The sequence below is a fragment of the Entelurus aequoreus genome, linkage group LG05 (genome assembly GCF_033978785.1).
Source record: "Entelurus aequoreus isolate RoL-2023_Sb linkage group LG05, RoL_Eaeq_v1.1, whole genome shotgun sequence".
NCBI lineage: Eukaryota > Metazoa > Chordata > Actinopteri > Syngnathiformes > Syngnathidae > Entelurus > Entelurus aequoreus.
In genome coordinates, this window is record NC_084735.1 from 37,659,605 (window position 1) to 37,679,361 (window position 19,757).

A 19,757-nucleotide genomic window follows, 5' to 3' on the forward strand; every position below is an offset into this window, starting at 1 on the left:
GTTGCGAGGCCGAGTATAAATCACAGGGATTGGTTGAATTGGCGCAATCGCAGCAATAGCAAATTCTTGGAGGGTCTGATTTGTGGTCTTCTTACTTTTATTTGTGGAAAAAGTTCACATTATTCTTCATCCCCTGTAGAAGCTCTATTACTTTATTGTAAAAGTCCTCCTTACTTTCTTTTAGTAGCACTTTTCTTCTCTGTAGAAAGATAGCAGCGACAAGCCAGGTGGCAGTATGACACTAGTCAACACTTTATTGTGTTGATCTGCTATCATGATGATTTTACTCCCATACTTGTTTAGACCATTGACTTCCAGTTGGAAGACGATACATCTGTGATCACCTGTATGCAATTATTATTTGTCTCCCTATTTATACACTACTGGTGGTCACAGGTGCGTACTCATCAGTCCCAGTTTGATATCCTTCACGTTTGCTGTTCCCAGGTATTTTTCGCATTCTCTACTTGCTAATGCTAATACTAATTTTGCGCTTCCGCCTGGCTGCTGAAGCCGACCCTTTTTCCCTTTTTCTCCCAGGCTGTGTGTTCACTTTTTTTCTACTTCTGAGCAATAAAAGACTCCAAACAGCCTTATGCCTTGATCTCCCTTTTTGCATACCGGAACTTTTTTGAAAAGAGTAAGAAAACACCCAACAGAACGCACCTGCCTTCCGCAGAAGACGATCCAGTGGCTAATCACTGCTCACAGCTAGCTGCTCACCGAACACAATGACCATGAGAAACCTCACAGGAGCGGTGAAGTCACACGAGTTACGGGTTCTCAAGGCCGGGCTCCACCAACACCTTGGCGGGCGAGTTCGAATCCAATTTTGCTTATCTGGATGCTCCGGCTTTGCCCTGGTTAGATTAGGGAACCCAACATACCTCCTCCAGCTCGCTTTGCTGGCGAGTGTGGATGGTGCAATCAGTTTGTGCACCACTATCATCTGGCGTTCAGCTAGCTGCTTTTGACCTTTTCGACAGAGGGCGCTAATGTAGCGTTTGTTGTCAGCCTATTGTCAGGTAGAGCTGCAACATGGACGATGGCTACCTTTGATAGTCAGCCAGCCAGCCTTACGAGGCTCCCACTTGGATTTTAGAAGCCAGAAAGCAGGAAGTTGCCTGATGTCTCTCCGTCAAGGAGCGCCTTTCGTAGAAGATCACTCTGTGACGTTAAGAATACTCACCATTGAGAGTGGCTGCCTCATTCGTGCTAGCCTCATTCCCCCGAAGGACAATTTCCAGCCAAATATGACACGCGATCCTTGGAAGAGCTGATCACTTAGGCCATCCAGCTAGATGGTGGAATTCGGTAACGGACGATGGGACGCCACGCTGAGGACGGCAACACACGGCTCTACCCATGTTTGAGGCAAGCCGTGTCACGTCCTCCGCACGGCCGTTGCTATGACAACAGTGCTAGACCCTACAAGGGAAAAAAAGGCTATGCAGCTGGGAGGAAGCCGTCTGATGTCAGCAGAGAGAGCACGCTGGGCTTGTCTTCAACTCTGCCTCTAATGTGGCGGGGCGGACCACAACGTTGTATAATGTCCTGTCAAGCCAGGAGACCACAAACTCTTCATTTGCAGCCCGGTGTTCCAGGGTCTTTCCTCATCTGATCCACCAGGTGGCAGACTACAAATTAAAGGTACTCTCGCCTGGGCTGGGAAGGTACTACCTATTGGGGCACTTATTGACTTGGGGCAGAAGATTCATTTATTGATGTTAATCTTGCCAAACAATTATCCATACCTGTGTCCAATATTAATAGTTACAAAGAGGTTCTTTCCCTGGGGGGGCGTCACATGGTTACCTGTCAAACCCTTGACGTCACAATACATCTAGCAGGTAATTATGAGGAAACTATACACTTTTTTGTCATTCTCTCCTGCTCTACCCCTTGTGGTGGGTCTTACCTGGCTTAAGAGACATTGACCCATATTGATTGGTCTAAACCGGCGATTGGTAACTGAAGCTCCTTCTTAAACACTGTTCATTCACACGCTGCTAAACACACACACATACTATTTCTGGTCCTTTCTCCCTCGAAGATATTGATCTGACTGCCGTTCCACCTGATTATCACGATTTGCGGAAGGTCTAAGCATAAAGCACTCGAGGATTATATTTCGGAGTCCCTGGCTTCCAGACTCATTTGGCCTTCTTCTTCCCTCTTTGGTGCGGGGTTTTTTTGTTGACAAGAAGGATAAATCACTTCAACTTTGCATGGATTAAAAATAGGAATTTTCTCCAATTCATGGATGATGTTTTTACACCCGTCCACAATTGTTTCCAAACTCGACCTAAGCAACGCTTATCACTTAATTCAAATGAAGGAGGAGGACAAGCGGAACACGGCTTTCAACACAACCTTAGGAAATGTCAAAAGTACCGTGATGCCATTTGGCCTCTCCAATGTGCCTGCGGTGTTCCAGAGCCTCATTAATGATGCGCTTTGGGACATGTTTTTTTTTTTCCGCTTAGCTGGACGATATTATGATTTTTTTCATCATCAGTAGCAGACCATAAACAGCAGGTGCGAATGGTACTCCAAAGGCTACTCTTTTTGTCGAGGCCGAGAAGTGCGTTTTTCTCACCCGTTTGGTTTCCTTTCTCGGATTTCTGGTGAAGAAGTGGCAAGTGAGAGCTGACCTGGCCAAGATTCAGGCCGTGGTGGATTGGCCCACCCCAGAGTCCCGCAAACATCTCTTGAGGTTTCTGGGCTTTGCAAATTTCTATAGGCATTTTATTCGCAATTTCAGCTGAGTCTCAAAGCCCCTTGGCAGGCTGACCTCGCAGAAGGTCCAATTCGTGTGGAATACGAAGGCTGAGGTGGTGTATGGGAAACTCAAATCCTTATTTACTTTTCTCCTGTTCTTGCTCACCCAGACCTTACTCGTCATTTTATCGTCGAGGGTGACACTTGCAACTCGGGCAGGGGGTCCATACTCTCGCAACGCTCCAAAATTGACCAAAAACTGCGCCCCTGTGCATTCTTTTCTCGCCAGCTCACCCCTGTGCAGAGGAACGATGACATTGGGAACAGAGAACTGCTGGCGTTGGTTTTGGCAATTCAAGAATGGAGACACTGGCTGGAAGCATCTACCCACCTCTTCATTTTTTTCACAGGTCATAAGACCCTTACATACCTCAGACCAGCCAAGAGACTTAATTCCTGTCAGGCGCGATGGTCATTATTCCTTACAGGCATAATGACCATTATTCTTGTAATATATTGGCTCCCGCAATGGCTAACTTGATGCTTTATCCAGGCTCCATTCATGCCCATCTGAAGGCCCAAAGACTGGAGCCATTCATCCAAAGTCAGATTGTCAGCGGTCTCCAGTGGAAGAATGGGCCACCCAGGCACTCAAGAACTTGAACACTCCGGCCATCATTGAGATACCATATTCGACAGGCTCGCCGCACCTGGTGCTACACCCGGGCACTATCGCTCACGTCTCAGCTTAATCAGTTTATTTGCCAACCATCATCGCACCCAGGCTGCGTACTATCAAGTGGGACAGAGAGTTTAGCTGTCCTTTCGGGACTTCCCCATTCCAAGTTCTTCCAAGAAACCGGGCCCCAAGTTCATTAGTCCTTTAGTGGTGGAGCAGGGCATCGACCCAAATGCGGTCAGACTTCAACTTCCCTCGTCACTTTAAGGTCAACCCTGTTTTTAATGTGTGACAACTCAAACCTGTGTCTTCCAGCCCCCTTAGCCTGCAAGAATAATCGACGGGTATCCTGTGTTCACAGTTGAGACCATCCTTGACGCTAGGAGAAGGGGTAGTGGGGTGCAGTATATAGTTGATTGGGAGGGGCATGGTCCAGAGGAGCGTTCATGGATATCACGGTCACTCATCTTCGACAACACTCTCATTCCTGATTTTCAGGCCCGTCTTCCTACTAAACTTGGAGCTTCGCCAGGTGGCATTCACTCATTCTGGGTTTTTTTTTTCCCTTACTTGTTTAGACCATTGACTTCCGGTGGAAGACGGTACACTGTGAGCACCTGTTTGCAGTTATCATTTGTTTCTCTAGTTATGCCTGACATCACTCCTTGTGATCGCAGGTGCGTACTGACCAGTCTCAGGTTGATATCATTCACGCTTGCTGTCCCCAGGTATTTTTATTGCATTCCTCTACTTGCTATTGCTAATACAATTATTGTGGCCTGGCTGCTGAAACCAAATCCCTCCCTGGTTAATGTTTTGTTACTGTTTTCTATGACCTAATGCGGCTGCGTCTTCCTTATTTTTTCAGCTTTTGAGCAATAAAAGACTCTATTTTTTTTTATTTTTTTTGTCCTGTCCAGTTTCTCAGGCAAATCATATAGTTGATGTAGATGCCCATATCGGCTGTTCAGATTTACTTTACAAAAGAGAAGTCTAGGATACTTCTCTTGTTGCCTTATTTGTATTTGACTTTATTAAATGTATTTATATTATCATTTGGTGCAGCCGGGCCGGCTCTAAAGACTCTAAACTGCATTACGCTTTTTGCATACTAGAACCTTTTTAAAAAGAGCAAGGGAACACCCAACATGTTGTCCGATTAGCAAGAATAATCTTTCATTTAAATAAACAAATGAACATAATATCATAATTATTAGAATATATAGCTTATTTTCATGGAGGATGGTGAGTAAAGCCGAAAAACATTTGATAAAATAAGAAAAAAATGAAAACACTCCTGTAGGAATAGAAATAAAAATGCTTGCTTCACTAGATATCGGGTAGAAAACTACTTAAAAATATTTAAACACTAAAAAAGAAATCTATTTTTAAAACGCCGTAATGCGTAGTTCCCTAAATTAGCAAAACATTTTAAATAAAGGCAAAATGCCCCCAAAAAATCTATTTAAAATGTCCCAAAAATCTACTGTTGTTGGGTTAACTAAATGACCTAAAGAAAATGTAAAATGCCCCCAAAAAGTTGTTCTTAATGCAATGATGATCATACAGAAAATACAGTTAAACTAATATTGAGGTTTATTTTTGTATTCAAATTGTTGTTTTTTCATCCTTTTTTTATATTAAATTGTTTTTTCATCAATGTTTTTACACAAATGGTACATTTTCAGCCTTTTTATCTTAAATGGATACAAAAGGTGTCCTTAGTTTGTGTTTTCCACTTGAGCATATTTATATTTATAGAGAAAGATGGCATTTTGTGTCTGGCCTCAGCTGCCCCCTGCAAGGTCATGTGATCCACCCTCTTTTCCTGCAGAACGGATCAGCATAAGTGTGCAGAAATCCATCCATCCTTCTTATCTTGTCAATGTTTCTCATTTTACTGACAACCAAGGAGTGGACTTGGGATTGATTCTGTCAAAGCAGCAAGGTGAAACACAAGGAGTTTCCAAAGCTTGAAACTTTTGTCTAACACAAGAGCAGTAGATTAGAACACCCTGATAAATGCACATTACTGACAGTGGCCAATCGATATTTGGATGACCCACTTACAAGCTGGGGAGGGCGACCTGCCCTCTGCACTTTACTCTGCAGCAAACTGTTATGTGACGACAAACTCATCTTGGTATAAGTGGATTCTTCAGATCAATTTTAGATTTTTATCTTGGGGTCATTCCCCCAAATCATGCCTTTTAATTGTCTTTTTTTAAAACTTCAAGTCTGATGAAACACAAAATGTGCATTCACGCAATTTTATTTCATTTTTGTTCCAAAAGCAATGATGACACATGTGAGTAACAGGGCTGAAAGTAACAGGAGTGAGTTTTTGGCATAGAATTAGCAAAAATATTAATTATAGTCAAATGGCGCTAATCATATTACAGTGATTTAACAAACAAAAAAAATCATATTTAAAAGGTAACAATACTGTGTTGAGACTTAAACCGTCCAGTCAAAGTTGAAATAATATAAAATATTCAAAAAAATTAATGAGCAAACTCTTTTTGGCCTGCAGAGACTTCAAATGATGCTACTTCCTGTGGACCAGTGAAAGATGGAGTAACGTGTCAGAGTAACAGGACTGAGTGAATACCCAGGACAGGACTAAAATGTGAATTTAAAAGAATACAAAAGTTATTATCTTTAAACATTGGGGACAAGGAGTAATATATATATATATATATATATATATATATATATATATATATATATATATATATATATATATATATATATATATATATATATATATATATATATATATATATATATATATATATATATCAATTCAAAACGATTCTCGATTCAAAAACGATTTTTTATTTTTTTTTGAAAACAATACCATAATAATGCAATACAATTTAATTTTGGAGTCCTGAACTTGTAATTTCTTGCAGTGTTTATTAAGTGGTAATATGTCACATTTGTCCCAATTAACTTTATACCCTGATAAACAGCCATATTCAGTGATGACATTATTGATATAAAGAAGACAGGAGTTAACATGTGACAGGTAAAAAAAGTATGTCGTCACAATACATCGATAGCTGAGAGCCAATATTTATACCATGAATATTATTTTCACTTCTTATTTTTGCAGCTAAGGGTTCAATAACCAAATTAAATAATAATCCAGATGCAGGACATCCCTGTTTTACTCCTCTTTTTAACAAAAAAGGTTCTGAAATATGATTATTGGTTTTGACTGATGCCATGACTTACTTAGACTTAGTTCCTCCCATTCCTGTTGGAACATTGGGCGACGAGTCCCCTCCATTTGTTCCGGTCACTGGTGACCCTTCTTGCTCCATACCAGCTGACTCCCATCTCTCTCAGGTCTTCCTTGGCTGTTTGTCTCCACGTCTTCTTTGGCCGTCCTCTCTTCCTCTTTCCCCCTTCTGGCACCCAGTCCATTGCACTTGCCGGTCTCTCTTTTGGCAGTCGGAGTACGTGTCCAGCCATTCTCCTTCTCATATCAGAGACTATATCAGACAATGGTGCTACCCCTGCCCTTCTCATCACCTCTTCATTGGTGATGTGGTCTCTCCATGAAGAGGCACCGCCGGTGGAAGACATCCAGCTTGTTTGTAATGGTTGATGTCTTCATCCATGTCTCACAGGCATAGGTCACTGTAGGGATGACCACTGACATGTAGAGGCACAGCTTGGTGGACGTACTGATAGATTTTGATGACCAGATATTCCGGAGGCGTTGGAAGACTCCTGCAGCTTTTCCGATTCTGGTCTGTACATCCTTTTCTGCGTCTCCAGTGTTTGAGATGTTGCTTCCAAGATACGTGAAGTTCTCAACGTACTCTATGCCTTGTTCGCCTACGGTGAGCAGTGGAACGTTTTGGTCTTGTGCAACGGTCATGGCCTTGGTCTTCTCTTGGCTTATACGTAGGCCGACTTTTCCCCCTTGCTCATGCAGATTGTTAGTCAATTTTTGGAGTGCAGCGTAGGAATGGCTAAGCAGAGCCAAGTCGTCCGCAAAGTCCAGATCTGCCAGTCTGCCCCCTCCCCACTTAATGCCGAGGTTTGCTCCGACGACAGACTTCCTCATGACAAAGTCTATGACAATGATGAACAGTAAGGGAGACAAGATGCAACCTTGTCTTACCCCGGTCACAATGTCAAAGTCGTCGGTTGTCCTGTTGGTGGTTTTCACTCGACAGGTGGAGTTATGGTACAGGGCTCTGAAGATGTTGACGTACTTTGATGGTATACCGTATAGCTGGAGGATCTGCCACAGTGATTCCCGGTGGATACTGTCGAAGGCTTTCTTGAAATCGATGTAATTGATGATGAGGGGTGTCTGGAGTTCTTGGCACTGTTCTATGATGTTGCGAAGAGTGAAAATCTGTTCCGCGCAGGACCTTCCCTTTCAGAAGCCGGCTTGCTCTTCCCTTAAGATGTTATCTACCTCGTCTTTTAGGCGTTGGAGCAGCACACTACAGAAAACCTTGCCTGGGATCGACAGCAGTGTGATGCCCCGCCAGTTGTTGCAGTCTGCGAGGTTTCCCTTCTTTGGCAGCGTCACTATAACACCCCCGTCTCCAGTCGGCAGGGACCTCTTCGGCATGCCAGATCAAATTGAACAGGTGCATGAGGCTCTCCACGACCACCTCTTGACCGTGCTTCAGCAACTCAGCAGATACCTCGTCGAGTCCTGGTGCCTTGCTGTTCTTGAGGCTCTTGATTGCTTGGGCAACCTCGGTCCTGGTTATCTCTTCTGAGGTGACTGTCAGAGTTGGGGCTGGTGTTTCCCGATCAAAAAGAAAGAGAGTGGGAGGTGTTGGCTGGTTGAGAATCTCTTTGAAGTGCTCCACCCACCTTGCCTCCTGTTCCTCATCGCTTAAGAGTGCCCTGCCATCCCTGCTCTTGATAGGCACCCCGGAACTGCTCCTGGAGCTGGTTAGCTCCCGCACAATCCTGTAGAGTGTTTTAGTGTTGTTTTTCTCTGCTGCCTCTTGTGCTTCTTTTGCTTTCTCCTCCAGCCACCTCCGTTTGTCTTTCCTGCAGCTCTTTTTTACTTCCCGGTCCAGGCGTCTGTACTCCTCGTCTTTCATCCTCCAGCATCGGAGCCTCCTCTTCTGTTCTCTTTCCATCTTTGCCATCTTCCTTTCGTCAATCAATTTCCAGGTCTTTTCCGTTATCCATCTCTCCTTGTTGGTGCCCCTTCTTCTGCCTAAAACTGTTTCCGCAGTCTCAGTGATGGCACGGGAGAACAGACTCCACTGCTCCTCAATGGAAGGATGTGGTGGTACCTCAAGCTTCTTCCTCAACTCCTCACAGTAGCTTTTTGACAGGTTGGTGTTCTTAAGCTTTTCCACTGCGTAGGGTCTCTTGGGCTGCATTTTTTGCACCTTTTTCAGCTTCAGCCTGATTTTACCCACCACAAGAAAGTGATCTGAGCCTACATCTGCACCCATGTGTGCACGAACGTCTAGCAGTGACGAACGCCATCTTGTGTTTATGCATATGTAGTCCAGCTCATTTCGGGTTCCGCCCCCAGGTGAAACCCATGTCATCTTATGGATCTGTTTGTGCATGAAAAACGTGTTGCCAATGCTGAGGCCGTTTGTGCTGGCTAGCATCAACAGTCTCTCCCCGTTGTCATTGGTAGAGCTTGCAGACCCGTGTGGTCCCACTGTGGCATTGAGGCCCCTTCTGTCGCCATCCACTTTCGCATTTAGGTCTCCAATCAGCATCTTGATGTCGTAGCTGGGGATCTCATCAAGCACAGCTTGGAGCTGGCTGTAGAAGGCATCCTTGTCCTCTTCTGAGGCAGCCTCGGTTGGGGCATAGACTTGCACGATGGTGACTTTGGCATGTCTAGTATAGAGCCTTGCTGTGATGATGCGCTCATTCACCGGTTTCCATCCCACTAGCGCTTGCGCCGCACAGTTGGAAAGGATGATCCCGACTCCATGGGTATGGTGGTCTTGCTTCCCAGAGAAAAGAACGGTTGCTCCATCAATCACGAGGCGCCCCTGCCCAGTCCACCTCATTTCACTAACGCCTAAGATGTCCAGGCGATAGTCCCTCATAGTCTTCAGCACCTGGTCCATGCGCCCACACTGGAACAGTGTTCGCACGTTCCAGGTACCTACACTGGTGTTGGTTTTGGTTTCGAAGATCGGGGTCGTCAGGGGTCGGGCTTCCTGCTGGATTTCACCCGGCTCCGTCATGGATACATCCAAGGATGCGCCCTCTCTTCTCTGCCGCAGTGTACCGGAATGGCTCCTTCTCGTCGTTTCTGTAACATGATGCTTTTTTATGGGGTGGGGTTGTTAACCTCACGCCCAACCCCCAACCTGGAGGACCGGGTGCTGACTTTTGTCTGGCCTCTATCCCGAAACCTGCCCGGCATGGTTAAACCTGCCAGGGGTGTGATCCCCCGCCCATGGGATCATGGGCCTTGTATAAAGCATCTTAATCCATTGTATAAAATTATCTCCAAATCCAAATTTACGTAATGTGCAAAACATAAATGACCAGTTTATGCAGTGGAATGCCTTCTCCGCATCAACAGTATATACTGCTGTGGGATAAGGGAGACTTCTAGCATAGTAAATAACATTACACAATTTCCTTGTATTGTCTGAAGATTGTCGACCTTCCATGAAGCCAGTTTGGTCAGTATGAATTAATTTTCCTATTACATTTGATAATCGTGTGGCTAAGATTTTTGCCAAGATTCAAAAGGATTCTCTATTCATTCAATACATAGGATTTCAGCAGGATCTACCCCAGTCTGCTGACATGCAAGCAGAGTAGTAGATTTTTGTAAAAAGCTTTTATAATTGTAAAGGACAATGTTTTATCAACTGTTTGCAATGATGTGCATTTGTTTTAACTATTAAATGAACCAAAAATATGACTTATTTTATCTTTGTGAAAATATTGGACACAGTGTGTTGTCAAGTTTATGAGATGCGATGCAAGTGTAAGCCACTCTGACACTATTGTTCTTTTTTATTTTAATGTCTAATGATAATGTCAATGAGGGATTGCATTGTTATGGTATTGCTGTGTATTGTTTTGTTGGATTGATTAATTTAAAAAAAAAAAAGAAAAAAAAAAAAAAAAAAAAAAAGAGAATCGATTCTGAATCGCACAACGTCAGAATCGCGATTCGAATTCGAATCGATTTTTCCCCTACCCCTAATATATATATATATATATATATATATATATATATATATATATACATACATATCCAAAGACATGCACCTGGGGATAGGTTGATTGGCAACACTAAATTGGCCCTAGTGTGTGAATGTGAGTGTGAATGTTGTCTATCTGTGTTGGCCCTGCGATGAGGTGGCGACTTGTCCAGGGTGTACCCCGCCTTCCGCCCGATTGTAGCTGAGATAGGCTCCAGCGCCCCCCGCGACCCCGTAGGGAATAAGCGGTAGAAAATGGATGGATGGATGGATATATATACCTGTATATAGTATATATATATACACACAGCCGTGGTCAAAAGTTTACATACACTTGTAAAGAACATAATGTCATGGCTGTCTTGAGTTTCCAATAATTTCTACAACTCTTATATTTTTGTGATAGAGTGATTGGAGCACGTACTTGTTGGTCACAAAACATTCATGAAGTTTGGTTCTTTTATGAATTTATTATGGGTCTACTGCAAATGTAAAAAAGTATACATACAGCAATGTTAATATTTGGTTACATGTCCCTTGGCAAGTTTCACTGCAATAAGGCGCTTTTGGTAGCCATCCACAAGCTTCTGGTTGAATTTTTGACCACTCCTCTTGACAAAATTGGTGCAGTTCAGCTAAATTTGTTGGTTTTCTGACATTGACTTGTTTCTTCAGCATTGTCCACACGTTTAAGTCAGGACTTTGGGAAGGCCATTCTAAAACCTTAATTCTAGCCTGATTTAGCCATTCCTTTACCACTTTTGACGTGTGTTTGGGGTCATTGTCCTGTTGAAACACCCAACTGCGCCCAAGACCCAACCTCCGGGATGATGATTTAATGTTGTCCTGAAGAATTTGGAGGTAATCCTCCTTTTTCATTGTCCCATTTACTCTCTGTAAAGCACCAGTTCCATTGGCAGCAAAACAGGCCCAGAGCATAATACTACCACCACCATGCTTGACTGTAGGGTGGTGTTCCTGGGATTAAAGGCATCACCTTTTCTCCTCCAAACATATTGCTGGGTATTGTGGCCAAACAGCTCAATTTTTGTTTCCAGTATTTTTCCAGTGTTCAAAGTAGCTTAAATTAATCTTATAAATTGTATTCATAAAATATGCAATCAAATCAACATGCTAAATGTATTTGGCAGTGATTGAATTGTGCCTATTGTGCCTATTGGATTCAGTGGACTTGCACCCAAAAACTGCACTCTGTTAATCTTTTACATGACAAGCGTTCATTTTATTGTCTTCCATGGATGAAAACAGAACTTGTGTGTGCGGTCTTCACATGCAATACAAAAATATGCATTTGTACAACATAAAAAAAATGTATTGGCCCATTTAAGAAAAAAAAAAGAAAAAGAAAAAAATTGTACAGCCTTTATACATGACAAAAATATAAATATATATACATCTGTATCAGCCGTAGCGAGACGTATCCAAAAAAATGTGGTGATGCATTTTACATATAAAATGTTCATACAAATATTAGAAGAGTCATAAATTGCTGTACATTAAATAAGTTATTTACAGTACTTACCATAGCAAACACAAAACTGACAGTGTATTCCAACATGTCACTCAGCCGCACACTTGTACACAACACACACCCGAGTGAAGCCAACAATCACAAAGGAAAAACACACACACAAGAGGTAACGTTTAAGGAACATAGAGGACACTTTTGTGCTGAGGTCCTGATTTTCTTTTCTTCTTTTTTTCAGCTGCTGTTAAAAACTTAATAAGGTGCACTTGACAGAGTGGAACCAATTGACCATAATATTAGGATTATTAGTATAGTATGTTTACTTCATGGGAGGATGCTGAATAAAGATGGAAAACATTTAATAAAATAAGAAAAGAAAATAACCAAAAACACTGCAATGGTTGATTCACATCACTACCCCCCTGCCCCCCACACACACACACAAATATTAAAATGTAATTTCAAATATGTGCCGAAAAGGCTTGCTAGACTGAATTATCCCAAATATTTATATTTTTAATTTAAACAATAAAGTGTACATCAATTTGAAAAATGGTGTAATGTTCAGTTCACCAAAAATAGTGTTTTTTGGTTCACTAAATTATCCCCACAAAATGTAAAAAATAAATAAAAATCATGACAAAGAGTAGAGCAATGGTTGCTACACAAGATTATCATTCATTTATTTTAATCTATAATTTATTTAAAACTTAAAAAGCTGTTTTTTAATGCCAAAAAAGGCTGTAACGGTTGTTCACAAAATTACCAAAACATTTTTAAAATACATGTAAAAATGCCCAAAAAATGTTGGGTTTTGCTGAATCAAGAAATAAATGACATATGACACACAAAAATGTTGATTCACTAAATTATTCCCCCAAAAACAATAGAATAATAGAAAATCAAATAAATTCATATTTAAAAATGCCTCTGTCACTAAATTATCACACAAACACCATAAAACAAATGTTTAAAGATAAAAAAAACACCCGCTTTGCTAAATTATATATATATTTTTAAAAACATTTAAAAAACAAAAAAAAACGATAACTACAAATACATTTTAAAATGCCTGCTTCATTAAATAATCAGGAGAAAAAATATATATCTAAAAAAAAAAACATTTTTAAAAAGCAAGAATGTGCCATATTGGTTGCTTCACTAAATTACCCAAAAATAATAACATCTCTATAAATTCCAGAAAACAGTAAATATGCCAAACCAAATAGCTCTGTGGAGCTTGTTAGAAATCCTGCTGACAAAGTGCATACTGCATGTGTGTGTGTGCGTGTGTGTGCGTGTGCGTGTGCGCAGGTCAACATTGTCACCCATCACATGCAATCACTGTTCAACGTGGAGTCTAATGAATTGAGGCCTCCCTCATGGCTGCCAACCCTCAGGGGGGTCAACTAAAGGTTGCTGTGGGTGCATTTCACGTCCTGCAGTGTGTGTGTGTGTGTTTCTGCTAAGGGAAGGACTCGGTGAGCAAAGGTGGTGAGCACGCACACGCACACACAAACAAACAAACAAACACACAGAATCATTCAAAAGCCTCAAAGTTAAGAACTGAAAGGCCAAAATAAAGAAGGGAGGAAAAATAAGAGTCAACTTTGCAGGCCAGAGGTGCGCATGTTGGGAAGGAGACAAGAAGAAGTGGAAGCAGAGAGTCGGAGGCAATGCTTTGAACAATCCTGCGGGCGTTAAAGATTCAGGAGCATGCAAGGCAGACCCAGGCTTTGTGTTGCATTGCTTAAGTGTGCTGCTACAACCTGCAGGGCGACACAACACACAAGACAAGACAGCAAAAAGGAAGAGGCCATCATTAATAAAGCTGTTAGTGGTTGTGTTCAAAAGACACATTAGGAGAGGAGTTATTATTGTAAACACACCACATTGCATGAAGATGAAAGATTCTTGGGTTATTACACCGTGTAAACAACTATTTCTCCTTACAAACATTCCTCTGATTATCCACTTAAAAAGTAGAAAGTTCATTCCAATGTAAGAACATACCAACATAAATAGTCAATAGTATTTTAGATGATCTCCTAACTATTTGACTGCAACATATGTTTACGTTGTGTTAAATGATGGTGAAAACAGCATGTAGTGTACACTTACTCATCTTCATTAACTGTACTGCGGGATTATTTCTATCTGAGTTCAAGTGATGTTTTAGTTGGTGAATTGTATACGTTAATACTTCCTGATAAAATATCATTAAAGGCCTACTGAAACCCACTACTACCGACCACGCAGTCTGATAGTTTATATATCAATGATGAAATCTTAACATTATAACACATGCCAATACGGCCGGGTTAACTTATAAAGTGACATTTTAAATTTGCCGCTAAACTTCCGGTTCGAAACGCCTCTGAGGATGACGTATGCGCGTGACGTAGCCCGGGGAACAGAGGTATGCCTTCCCCATTGAATACAATACAAAAAAGCTCTGTTTTCATTTCATAATTCCACAGTATTCTGGACATCTGTGTTCGTGAATCTGTTGCAATTATGTTCATTGCATTATGGAGAAAGAAGCTGAGCAAGCAAAGAAGAAAGTTGTCGGTGCGAAACGGACGTATTTTTCGAACGAAGTCAGCAACAACAGTACACAGCCGGCGCGTCTTTGTTTACATTCCCGAAAGATGCAGTCAAGATGGAAGAACTCGGATAACAGAGACTCTAACCAGGAGGACTTTTGACTTCGATACACAGACGCCTGTAGAGAACTGGGACAACACAGACTCTTACCAGGATTACTTTGATTTGGATGACAAAGACGCAGACGTGCTACCGTGAGTATGCGGCTTTGGCTTCTAAACATTTGATCGCTTGACCGTATGTGCGCAACTTTTTTTTTGCGTATGTACGTAACTTTTTTAAAATATATAAGCTTTATGAACCTTGGGTTAGGTGAACGGTCTTTTGGGCTGAGTGATTGTATGTGTTGATCAGGTGTTTGAATTGTATTGGCGTGTTCTATGGAGCTAGGAGCTAATTTAAAAAAAAAATGCAAATGAAATGTCCTTTTAGCACAGTGAGACTAATATTAGAGAATATTCTTCCCCAGTACAAGTATAATGTCAATTAACAGCAAATTACTGGCTAATATTTGCAAGGAATAGTTACAGTAATTTACTGTGAAATATCTTTATTACAATTTACTGTAACTGCAGAGCTGTGGTTTTTACAGTTAATTACAATAAAAATCCAAATATATGCTGTAACTTCACAATTGTAATTTTACAGTTAATTCACCGTTTTAATGCAGAATGAGTGCTTTGTTGTACCTAAGTCACAGTAAATATGTACTTTCACATATTTACTGTGAAAATAATGCAATTATTAGCCAGTAACTTACTGTGTAGGGATGCTCGGGATCAGCACTCAACGTTACCAATTTTCACTCATTTTTGTGTTCATGTGGTAATAAATGTTTTGTTTTTTTTAGTACCAAAATCTTACAATTTTTCATTTAAAATGAAACACTGAGCTGATCATTTTGTTATGAGACATGCACCTGGGATAGGCTGATTGGCAACACTAAATTGGAGTGTGAATGTTGTCTGTGTTGGCCCTGCGATGAGGTGGTGACTTGTCCAGGGTGTACCCTGCCCGAATGCAGCTGGGATAGGTTCCAGCCCCTTCCCAACCTCCCAACGAGAGAAACAAGCGGTAGAAAATGTAAGGATGGATGGATGTTACATCTTGTTTGCTTACACTTCTAAGTGTCATTTGCAAATATCCGTTCACTTCAGTTTGTCCAAAGTGTTTTTGCATTAGTCAGACAATTAACTTTGGCCTAAAGTTAATTGTCAGTCATGTCTTATATTGCACCCTACAAAGTGTTTGTACTGTAAGTACTGTGTTATTATGCACCAGCTGTTTAATTGTAACCTCCATCTTAGCTGTAGTTTTCACTACCAAATTTGGTGGTGTTGAAGTTGCCGTGTAAAATCGCAAATGCTAATCAGTAGCATGTATATGGCATATGCAATGCAAATTAGCATCGAGTTAGTGCATTTTTGAAAAGTGAAGCCTTACTTTCTATCAGGCATACTTGCTCTGACGGCATAGAAAATTACAACATAACCAAAAGACAGTCGGCTGTGAATTCGCTTGTTTGCACGCCAAGTGCTTGAGCAGAAAGTCACGTGCAACGCAGATTTTAAAAAATGGTTTCGTTTGATTGGACGTAACTCGGTCCTCGGTGGTGTCGATGGAATTTGGCTGGAACTTATAAAAGTACCAAATTTGGTATACGGCTAATGGTCGTGTCATACTTGGGTTGTAGAGTTTTATACATGCAAATCTAATTTTTCCTAAATCGAGTTAAAGTCACTTACACACAAATACGTACACACACATACTAGTGACCTGGAGAGATGCACTTAAAAACAAGCTACCGTAATTTCCGGACTATAAGCCGCTACTTTTTCCCCTCGTTCTGGTCCCTGCGGCTTATACAAGGGTGCGGCTTATTTACGGCCTGTTCTTCTCCGACATCGACGAAGAGGATTTCGGTGGTTTTAGTACGCAGGAGGAAGACGATGACACAATGATTAAAGACTGACTTTTCATATACCGGTAGGCTGGTTATTTTGATAACGTACAGGCGAGCACTTTGTATTACTTTGCACCGTTGTATTATTTGTACTCTGCACGAATGCTGTTCACCATGTCAAAGATGTGAAAGTTTGATTGAATGATTGAAAGATTTATTGTTAATAAATACGACGCTTTGCGTTCCCAAACAGTCATCTCTGTCCCGACAATCCCCTCCGTGGTAGCAGGAACCCCTATATACTACGCTAATTACACATCAAAACCCTGCGGCTTATAGTCGGGTGCGGCTTATATATGGAGCAATCTGTATTTTCCCCTAAATTTAGCTGGTGCGGCTTATAGTCAGGTGCGGCTTATAGTCCGGAAATTACGGTATTCACCAAGGATAAATGAATTTTAAGTCCATATTACTTTTTCTTGCTCTGCTAGTGAGTGTTCAGACAGATGTGAGGTCTGTGGTGTCATGAAAGGAATTCTATCAAAACAGTAAAAATGTCATTTGGACTAATTAATCATTCTTAAGACTGAGCCAGTGCACCATAAAAAAATCAGCAGATCTTTATTTCCACATGTCCATATCCTTGGAAGATACCTACTCCGCAGACTTCCAGAAGTGCCCGGGGTGAGACAGCCTGCGGTTGAGCTTGGGCAACTTCTCCAGCATGCCGGCCAGCTGCGTGAAGGTGGGCCGCTCACGCAGTTCATACGCCCAGCAGGCCGAGAGGATCTCCTGAGACAGAGTGTGGGTCAGCGCGCCTGGCAGAGCACGCTCACATGTTTTGGAATATTTTAGCTGTCGCACTCACAGTGACTTCTTTCCCCAGGCTGATCTCTGCCAGGATCTTTTTGATACCTTCTCCACTCCCAACCTGCCAGATGGTTGCTTCCACTGGCTGGTTGGTGATTGGCCAGTCCCTTGCTTGGAGCTCGTACCAAATTGTGCTGTAAAAAATCAGAGTAGGGAGGAGCTTAAAGGACCCAAATTTTACTTACAAGTTTTTTTTATGTATGTCTTGTTCCTGAAATGAATCTGGCAGTCATTTCCCATAATATCAATCTGTTTTTAAGTAATTTGTAGATCACTAATTGTACAAACTCTGTTTCCATATGAGTTGGGAAATTGTGTTAGATGTAAATATAAACGGAATACAATGATTTGAAAATCATTTTCAACCCATATTCAGTTGAATATGCTACAAAGACAACATATTTGATGTTCAAACTCATAAACATTTTTTTTTTTTTGCAAATAATCATTAACTTTAGAATGTGATGCCAGCAACACGTGACAAAGAAGTTGGGAAAGGTGGCAATAAATACTGATAAAGTTGAGAAATGCTCATCAAACACTTATTTGGAACATCCCACAGGTGAACAGGCAAATTGGGAACAGGTGGGTGCCATGATTGGGTATAAAAGTAGATTCCATGAAATGCTCAGTCATTCACAAACAAGGATGGGGCAAGGGTCACCACTTTGTCAACAAACGTGTGAGCAAATTGTTGAACAGTTTAAGAAAAACCTTTCTCAACCAGCTATTGCAAGGAATTTAGGGATTTCACCATCTACGGTCCGTAATATCATCAAAGGGTTCAGAGAATCTGGAGAAATCACTGCACATAAGCAGCTAAGCCCGTGACCTTCGATCCCTCAGGCTGTACTGCATCAACAAGCGACATCAGTGTGTAAAGGATATCACCACATGGGCTCAGGAACACTTCAGAAACCCACTGTCAGTAACTACAGTTGGTCGCTACATTTGTAAGTGCAAGTTAAAACTAGACTGGCCTGCCTGTAGTCCAGACCTGTCTCCCATTGAAAATGTGTGGCGCATTATGAAGCCTAAAATACCACAACAGAGACCCCCGGACTGTTGAACAACTTAAGCTGTACATCAACCAAGAATGGGAAAGAATTCCACTTGAGAAGCTTAAAAAATGTGTCTCCTCAGTTCCCAAACGTTTACTGAGTGTTGTTAAAAGGAAAGGCCACGTAACACAGTGGTGAACATGCCCTTTCCCAACTACTTTGGCACATGTTGCAGCCATGAAATTCTAAGTTAATTATTATTTGAAAAAATATATAAAGTTTATGAGTTTGAACATCAAATATCTTGTCTTTGTAGTGCATTCAATTATCTTGTCTTTGTAGTGCATTCAATTGAATATGGGTTGAAAAGGATTTGCAAATCATTGTATTCCGTTTATATTTACATCTAACACAATTTCCCAACTCATATGGAAACGGGGTTTGTACTTGGAACACCGGACTCGATACACCGCCCCGTCTTGGTGTGACGTCATCTAGAACTGGAGATCATTTCCCTCATAAACAGTGTGGAAAAAGGCATGTACTGTATTTTTCGTACTCTAAGACGCTACTTTTTCAACAAGGTTTAAACCCTGCGGTTTATACAAAGGTGAGTGCTAATCCATGGATTTTTCTTCGTTAACGACCATAATGTTTTGTAAACAGCAGACTTACATAGTAGTCACACCAACACTTACACTAAGAAGGTGTTACTGTTTGTGCTATGGCACCACCTTTTGGACAAGTTCGCTCACTGCAGGTTGAACGTCTACACTACAGTATTTTTTTCAGTTTTGTGCCTTGAACTGGAAGTATAAGTGCTCTTCAGTCACCCATAGCCTTTATATTTATTTGGTTTCTTCATTCATCACTCCAAGCAACATTTCTATGTTTACAGTATAACTAAAACAATTCATACTTTCTGAACTCTACGTGCTAATGTAATCAAGCTAGTGTCGTTAGTATTAGCTAATATACTAACACGTTTACAAGTGTTTGTGTTAGTATTATTAACTTACAATAGTATCCTTTTTGTGTTGTTTCAGTATCACAAATTCCGCAGTAAATTCACCAAAACGTCACCGCTGAGTTATTGAGTCTGTTTAGCTGATTAGAGAGCTAGCTTCCGCCGCTCGAGGGTTTAGGACGAGGACTTCTGTTTTGTTTGATTAGCCATTTTACAGACAGTGTTTGGGAACAATTAAGGTATGTAAATAAACATTAACAAAATATTTCGGTGTAAATATCTAATTTCACAACTGCTGCTCATTGCTCACCTCACCTCCCGGGGGGGGTGATC

At 41.3% G+C, this 19,757-nt stretch overlaps 1 protein-coding gene across 5 annotated transcripts in view; it reads right to left on the reverse strand.

Moving 5' to 3' along the window:
- Nucleotides 1-11,181: 11,181 nt before the first annotated feature.
- Nucleotides 11,182-19,757, reverse strand: part of LOC133650610 (kinase suppressor of Ras 1-like) — a 110,503-nt gene continuing 101,927 nt past the window's right edge. For 4 of the 5 annotated variants that reach the window (XM_062048065.1, XM_062048064.1, XM_062048063.1 and 1 more), the window contains 3 exons: nt 17,455-17,590; nt 17,245-17,378; nt 11,182-13,845 (listed from right to left, as the gene is read on the reverse strand). In XM_062048065.1, the coding sequence (XP_061904049.1) occupies nt 13,839-13,845; nt 17,245-17,378; nt 17,455-17,590 (277 nt within the window). In that variant the 3' untranslated portion in view covers nt 11,182-13,838. Of the gene's footprint in view, nt 13,846-16,867; nt 17,379-17,454; nt 17,591-19,757 lie in introns of those variants that run through there. The other variant, XM_062048062.1, reaches the window with a different exon arrangement.